Genomic DNA, 8,543 nt, shown 5'->3' with positions numbered 1-8,543 from the left:
ACACACACACAGATGATTTGAGTGTTTATTGTTCTCATTTTTATGGCACTGCCATAAGCTTGTTATTGCCTTTTGTTTTGAGGATAATTTTCCCTTCATGGAATGGAGGGATTGTAGCGCTGTCATTTTCTCTCACTCTCCTCTTTATCTATTTCCATACTTTCTATCTCTTTTCCCTACTCTATCGTTCTGTCTTTCTTCCCTCTCTTCCTCTCTTATTTGGCTTTTTACCGCGTGGTTCCTCTCGTAGCGTAGCCCCCCCCCCTTTTTTTTTTATCTCCAGGATATTTAGGGGTCATCCAGCGGTCATAACAACACAGACAGGTGGTCCAAAAGCCCCTCAGGTTGTTTTTTTTTTTTGTTGTTTTTGTTTTTTCTCCCACCCTTCTCTGGCCTTTCTCTGTGCCTCACATCTCTCTATCTCTCTCTCTCTGCCTCTCCCTCTCTCGCTCTCTCTCCATTACCCCCTGAGTAACTGTGCAAGGCTGTTTGGCAAGCACCACCACATTGGATCTCCCTGCTGTATCTGCACTGTGCATCTGGATGGCATTGTGTGCTGAACCTGGGCCTCAGCCAGGTGTCTGGGTGCGGATGTGCGCATGTGCCTCTTTGTGTGTGTGCGTCTGTGTGTGTGTGTGTGTGTGTGTGTCTGTGTGTGTGTGTGCATCTTTGTGTGTCCGGCTGCTCCAGTTCATAAATCCAAAGCTAGCTTGGCTTTACTTTCCTCAGTCTGCCACTAGTCTCTCCGCTGCAGAGGCGGGAGAAAGAAAAACATCCACCTAATTCAGAAAAATTCACAGTGATCCACAGTCGCTCAGAGTAGATTGGACCGTTCTTCTATATTTGCGGTCGTTGACAGGAATTGAGTTGTGCAGAGTTGTGTGAGGGATATTCCCATATGCAGCCTAACCCTGCTTTGCATTCATACATATGGTATATAGACATTTTCATCTTGCTTTAAACCGCGCTGTGACAGCAGTTTGTTAAAAGGGAGACTGGTGTTTCGCAGCGATTTCCCTTAAGCCACTAAAAGAATTCTGAGATAGAACATTAAGAATATTACCTGCACACAGTGAAATTAACCATGAATGAATGCACAGATTAATGAATGAATTACAAAGCTGAGTTATATCCTCAGCATCATTAGTTATAGCCGGTTACTAGCACTTGTGCATAAAAATGACTTTGCATTAATATGTTGCGTTGATTTAAAAAAAAGAGCGTGGTGTTAGAGCGTTTCCCGTTTACTCCACCCACCTTGATCCTAGGTCCTAGTGGATCTTCCAGCCTCTATGCCAACCCCATGTTTGCTTCTATTCTTATAATAAACCCTTTATTACACAGAACAGGGTGGAGAGTCGGAGATAACGGCACACAAAGGGGAGGCTAATACGCATCAACACCCAGCTTGGGGCTAAATTTCTCCCCATCAATTGTTATTGATCCCTTATCTGAAAAATTCCTGTCGAACCCTCCCGCCCTGGCCGGTTATTGAACGGTATATGCGAAATTGGTATCGGGTGTTTTGTCGGAGAAGAACGCGCAGGACTGAATCCGAGTCACTAAAACGCCTCGCTAAGCTCCCGTAACTTTATTCGACGGCGGGCGGTTGTGTCTGTGTTGGGTCCCCCTGCAGGGCTGGCTGTGCGAGCTGCTGCGCTGGAAGGAGGAGCCCAGCCCGGACAACCGGACGCTGTGGGAGAACCTGTGCATGATCCGCCGCTTCCTGTGCCTGGCACAGGCTGAGCGCGACGCCGTCTACGAGCAGGAGAGCAGCAGCAGCAGCAGCAGCAGCTCGGCCCAGCAGCTCTGCAGCGACCGGCTGGCGCTGCTCGTCAACGACAACACGCTGGTGAGAGAAACATGTGCACTCACTCTCACACACACACACACACACACACACACACACACACACACACACACACACACACACACACACGCAAGAGACTCCGCTAGACATGCAGATTGCTGCCCTGACATTTGCAGTGGGAAACCATTCATATTTAATGGCGCTCCTGTGAAGTAAAAGTCCAAGCATGTAGCGTGGTGTTAATCTGTTATTCCAACCCTTCTAATTACCCACAGCACCGTTAAAGTCATCAGAGTTTGTAAAACGATCTCAGTGTTTCACTTTTGACCCCTGAATACAGCACCAAGCACTCTTCTCTATGGACGATGAACAGAAACATCCATTTCACCATGGCTCAAATGTCTCCCATATACTGAAAACGAGAGCAATGTGTGTTTATTATTATTATTATTATTATTATTATTATTATTACATGGTGTGCTGTGATGCTATGTAATAATAATCTATTTTGATTTGATCCTTAATTTGAAGGCCACTTATTCTGCTTTATTTTAGAAGTCATTATGATGTAGACCGTGACATCATGTGAGAACAACTTCTCCATCTGTGAAATCATAAATAATATTCAAGCTTCACAGTTATGCCGTCAAGTTTACAAACATTAAACATTCACCCACCACAATCTTATTCTGTTTTGTGGGTAATTCAACCAATTCACCAAACAGAAAAATAACAAGTATTGTGTCATTTTATATAGTGATTTAATGTTTTCTTTGTACTATACTAAGATTATAGTAATCCTTTAGTTGTATTATAGATGTAATTGATTTTAGGCTTGTGAACTAAATTACACAAAATGTAAAGCTTCTCATACCACAGCTTTTTACTATTTAAAATAGTATTGACATTAATATTGACCAGATGAGTTCAGTGGTGCTCAGTTCTGAAACAACACTTCTATGTCCAGATCACACAGGACGTGCTTCCTTTCCTTGTGAATCCTACAGAGCAAAGCAGCTCGCTGCACCTTTTCCTCCTTTGTAAGGTTATTTTGCTGTGAAGTAATCACCGACTAACTCGTCTTAACATTATTATCTCGCTGAGTTCACTAAGCTAAGCTAAATTAAACATTTGAAATGAGCAGGCGGGTTTTACGTGGAAAAAACACACAACCAACCACTTTATCTTCCATCTTACACCGACAATTATGTGGGAAGCTTTTATAGATAGATAGATAGATAGATAGATAGATAGATACTTTATTCATCCCCAGAGGGAAATTGCAGTGTCACAGCAGCTCACATCAAAAAATAGGCAATAATAATAAAGTAATAAGAAGAAAATGGAAAGAAAAAATCGCAATATGCAATAAACCTAAAAAAGAAAAGAAAGAGAAAGACTTGGCAATATACAATAAACTTGAAAAATAACAATAGACAATAAACCTCTATATCAACAATTCACACTCAAAAAAAGGAAATTGTGCAAGTTTACACACATATATAAAATATAACCTGTACATATACTGTGTGTACCAGGGTGGGAAAAAAAATACAATAAAAACAATTTTGCTCCGAGTTTCTTTTTTTGTGTACGGCTCTCCTTCAAAGGTGCATGGAGTTCAAAAATGCCCTGTAAAAAAAGTTCCCTGCAACACAAGAGCCACAAACAAGATACCATTGGCAAATGGCATATGATAATAAATGCCATTTACTGCCAAAATGGCAAAAGTATTTTGTGTCATATTTAAATGTACCACATTTTGTAATTTTATTGTGTATATACTTTTTTTTTATTCTCTGTGAAGCACTTTGAGTTGCATCTCCTGTATTAATTTTTAATAAGCCCTAGAAACCATAGAGACATTACTTCTTACAGAGTTTGTAGGATTATTGTATAAGGGTGGAAAATCATATCATACACAAAACAGTTCTGATTTTTAATTCTGAGTTTTAATAGAGATCAGAGCGAGAACTCTGCCTTTATGTCTATATTTACCTGCATACAGCAGCATACATTTGTATTAGTTCTTGGATATTAAGCCAAATTCCACATGAATGATATTATAAATGTTATACTATACTTGTACTTATAGTCAAAGCCAGAGGTGTTGCCATTATAATATAACGGTGTATTCCATGACAGACAATTAAAAGACTTAAATAAACTTGATAAAATGAACTAGCCTTTATCAGAACATGAAACCGTCTGGTGGAAAGGTCTGGTGGAATAAAAGATAATGTTTTAAGAAGAGATTATATTTCAATAACAAAATTGCCAAGAAAACATTCTGTAATACAACATTCAAATTACCGATAATGACTGAGGCGTTTACTGGCTGTATTGGTGTTGAACACTATGCCTTTCGATAGCCTAATATATATTATTCCCCTCCCTTTCCATCTCTCAGTATCAATGCCACTCGCCGATGTCACACCAGCACCAACTGCACCACCCGACGGCCCAGTGCCACCACCCCTTCCAGCCTGAGGTGGGACCCCACGTGTCGCCCCGCCAGTCGTCCACGGCGTCACCCGCCGAGTCGGAGGGGAGCTGGGGCCACGCCAGGGTGTGGCTGAGGGCCAGGGGGGACAACGTGGAGAGGCAGGACTGTAAGGATTGGGTGGAGGGGGTTATAGCCAGGGACTGGAGGGCGGACAAGGGTGCGGAAAACCGCGGACCGGCGCCGGATGGGGACGATGTGGGGAAAGTGACCGAGATCGTCAACGGAGACAGACTGTCGTTTGGTAAGTGGAGCGACGTCAAGGATGAGGCTCAAGGTCCAGTCGAGGGCCGAGCAGGGGGTGGGGACGAGGTGGGTCGGGAGGGGTGCGGGGTGTCTCGCGAGGCCCGGGTGATCTTGCAGAGCTTCATCCAGGAAGTGGGTCTCAACCCGGACGAGGAGGCGGTGCACACGCTGTCGGTGCAGTTGGGGCTGACCAAGCACACCATCCTCAGTTTCTTCCACAGCCATGACTGCAGACTGCAGGGGCAACCCGGTAACCACGGCAATCACAGTCACAGCCAACCCCCCCACCTGAAGCACAGTCAGGACAACGGGTGCGGGGGCTCGGTACTGGATCCAGACCTGAACCCGGGTCATGGTGTCAGAACCGCAGAGCAAGGACAGGAGCACAACGAGGAAGGAGACTCGGAGGAAAAGGTGGAGGCAGAAGACGGAGATGAAAAGAACAGCCACACAGAGGGGGAAGGAGGACGTGAGATAACGGTTTCTAATGAGGTAAACATAGGCACTCAAACCATGGACACCCTCAAGGAGGAGCAACCGAGCTATAATTAGTCCACAATAAGTATTTGTAATGACAATCCCAGAAAGGTGGTGTGCTGCCCACCAACACCTCACACCTGCTTCACATGGAACCAATCACAGGCACTGGTGTAGACTTGAAGCAACTGTAAACTTTTTTTTCAAACAAAAGATGACTCGTAAAAGACGCGCGGAAAATCTCCTGGGAAGACGCCGAATCGGGAAGGACCGCGGGGATGGTTCATTACACCCATTAAAGGGCCTGTTTGACCAGAGACCTGTGAAGTAGTTCCAGCTAAACTGTTTTATATGCTGGCTACGTTGCATAAGACCTGTTTTAAAGTCAGCAAAGAACTGTTGGATGACTGAAGTGATGATTATGGAATGAAATAAACTGTGAATATATAAAACTATGAAATTATTTGACAGTTCCAATAAGACAAAAAAAAAAGCATCAAATTGCATATTGTGTATAGAGAGAAGCTTAGGCTGGTCAAGCTTGATTTTAGAGAAATGTCCGTACCAGAAAATGCCTTTATGAGAGAGATAATGATCATCATATATCCATTGGTGTTATTCTTCCCATGTTTCCTGAGTACTTACTGTTGAAAATCGGTTTTGTCTCAATGCTTGAGACAATGAAAGTTTGGGATGAGCCTCAACTTCAGGTATCTCTCTCTCTCTCTCTCTCTCTCTCTCTCTCTTTCTCTCTCTTTCTCTCTCTCGACTTTCTCTGATTGTTTCCATTGTCTTTGTCCGTGTTTAAGCTTCTTTTCAGGCCGTGTTGTAAACTATACAAATGTTTCTTTTTACTGAGTCAATTGTGTGTTGAAAATCCCATTAAATGGTTCTTTGGGCAACGTCAACTGGGTTTCATTGCAGCATAAAACACTACCTTGATCATAGAATCGTGATCAAAAAGGTAGCTCAAGCTCATTCTGGCCGGTTCACTACAAGGGTTAGACAGAAAAATTTTAAAAAGAAAAATATTGTTTTTTATATAATTATTTTAATTCCTTTGTTATTAAGTCTGAATGCAAGCACACATTTGGTAGCCTACATCTTTACTTTACCACATATTTTCAATGCAACCTTTGATGAGCATAGTCAATTGTAAGTATCTGCACCATGCACTATTTTAATGTTCATGTTAACACTGCCACATACCATGCACATACAGTGGACTAATATTTTGAACATTTGGTCGTAAATTTTAACTGTAGTTGTCGAGCAAGTAGCTCACAGCAGTTATCAGTAACTAAGCGTGTCGTAGTGATGACTACCATATCTGTTCTCGATGTATCTATGGCCGACATACACACTTTGGTCTTGCCTTGAACTGGTGAATTTGCAGTCTCTGCAACACACACCGCCACCATTTCAATAGACTGCGCTCGAAGGCACGAAGCAAATTTCCAAAATGTACATGATTTTCTAGGAAGACAAAGTTTAAATCAATCATTGTTCAATTCTCAGAATTACATTTTCTGTAATCAACCACAAATTGATGTCCTTTTTTGAGATTGTGTTTGTGCTTGTATGTGCTATTTATATCTCCCTGACCCTCGCAAGATAGAAATCTGCAGTCTTTTTTAGAGATTAATAAAACTTTCATATAGTTTGCTGTCGGGGCTTTTGCAAATAGTCATTTTTCTCTCAAATGTTACCTATTTTGATGCACGATAAAAAAAAAAAAAAAGCCTAGTTCAAAATCTGATGCTACACGGCTGCGATATAATCTGTGGCAGCATCCAGGGCTGCAGATAGCCAGGAAGGGCAGCGTGTCTTTGCTTCTCTCAGAATGGTATCAAGATGGCGGCATCATGGTTGTTTTTTTCCCTCTCAGGACTCAGGTGCTGAGTGCCCTGATATCACAAGATTACAAAAAGAAAAGTTCTCACGAGTAATATATTGAGAGGAAAAATGTTTTGGTTTTTTTCAGGGTGTGGAGTTGTTTTTTTGTGCAGGGGACTGTATATATTTGAGTAAGCAGATTTGTTGGAATTTTAAAAAAGAACTGAAAATGCAGATATGAGGTATCAGGACAGGAGTCTGAAATCATAAAACCGTAGTATGAAAAAATTTATAAAATTGAATAAAATTTTAGGCAGAAATAAAATTTTAAATTTTAAAAATTCAGATATAGCCTAAAAATACAAACATTTTGAAACACAAAATAGTCAGATGTATAAAATAGCGGAATACACATAATACAGAATAAATTCTGTATTATGTATATTCTGATATTTTTATCACAAAATGTGATACTATTATCGTTATGGGTATAAATTATAAATATGAATTATTACTATGTACTAATTAGGATACTAACTATCTAGTGCGGTTTCTCAAACGGGGTAGTCGTAACCCTAGGGGTACTGCAGGGGTACTGTAGGGGGTACCCAGAACTTTTTTTAAAAACTAAAATAATATAGTGGTAATATATAATATTTTAAAATTCCAAGTTTAATCAAATCTGTATACGAGCACAAGGTTGGCATATTTTCAATGCAACCTTTTTTAAATTACCATTTCACTTTAATGTCAAGCGGCATTAAAATAAATAAAACACTAGCTGGCTGTATCATTTCTTGTTCACTTTCTTTTTTTTTCTTCCCAAAAATGTTCTGTGCCAGTGAAGAGGGTACTGAGCTGAAAAAAAAAGCATCTTAGAGGGAGTACACTACGAAATAAATTTTTAAGAACCATTGATCTAGTGGTTGCCAGGTCCTCTTTGCGTGTGTTAGAATAAGTGCTGGTGGTTATTTCTGTCCATAAAGTGGTGCCATGTGATAGCGCCTGTGCCGGTCTGTGGCTCTGTCGACCGGTGGACATGTGTCTGGAACGATTACAAGCCTCTCACTGTATTCTGAGCTTTCTCCATCTTCACTGCTCCTCTCATCAGCCTCATCTCTCTCTCTCTCTCTCTCTCTCTCTCTCTCTCTCTCACTCTTCTCTCTGAGGTCGCACTCTGCTGCTCTTCTGGAGTAGGTGCAATGTTCAAGCCCCATTTGGTCAGAATGGCTTATGGCGTAATTCAATATAGCTACGATCTTTACAACCATCTGTTACCATGACAATAGCTCTGGTGGGTGCAATGAAAGGCCAAGGAAGCCTCATCATCAGTAATATTAGCTGTAATAATTATGATAATGGTGTTCTTGAAATGTCATGCTTGTACTGACGACTGCGGTAATGATGATTATTGTTGCTTTTCGTGCACGCACGCACACACACACACATACGTGCACGCACACACACACGCACATACACACACGCACACACACATCCTCTATCGCTTTTTAATGTCATTACCTCTGCTTCGTTGAAAGGGTTCATCTTTTTTTCCCATCATAACCTTTAAACGTGAATGATGCTCATCACTGTTGTCCGACCCACCTCACAACAGACAAAAACAAATGCAGATACACTACTGCATACACTGCATACGTGTGTGTCCTTGTT

At 41.5% G+C, this 8,543-nt stretch overlaps 1 protein-coding gene across 1 annotated transcript in view; it reads left to right on the top strand.

Annotated features, from left to right (window-relative positions):
• The window catches only part of satb1a (SATB homeobox 1a), a gene marked incomplete at both ends in the record, with an annotated part of 13,928 nt that extends 8,817 nt beyond the window's left edge, over nt 1-5,111 (top strand). The window contains 2 exons of the mRNA XM_080019132.1: nt 1,637-1,852; nt 4,221-5,111. Coding sequence (XP_079875258.1) covers nt 1,637-1,852; nt 4,221-5,111 — 1,107 coding nt within the window. The remainder of the gene's footprint in view (nt 1-1,636; nt 1,853-4,220) is intronic.
• Nucleotides 5,112-8,543: the final 3,432 nt, after the last annotated feature.

This window comes from Zeus faber (genome assembly GCF_960531495.2).
Source record: "Zeus faber genome assembly, chromosome: 1".
Lineage (NCBI taxonomy): Eukaryota > Metazoa > Chordata > Actinopteri > Zeiformes > Zeidae > Zeus > Zeus faber.
The sequence above is the reverse complement of the archived record's forward strand: the minus strand, read 5'-3'. Positions and strand labels throughout refer to the sequence as shown.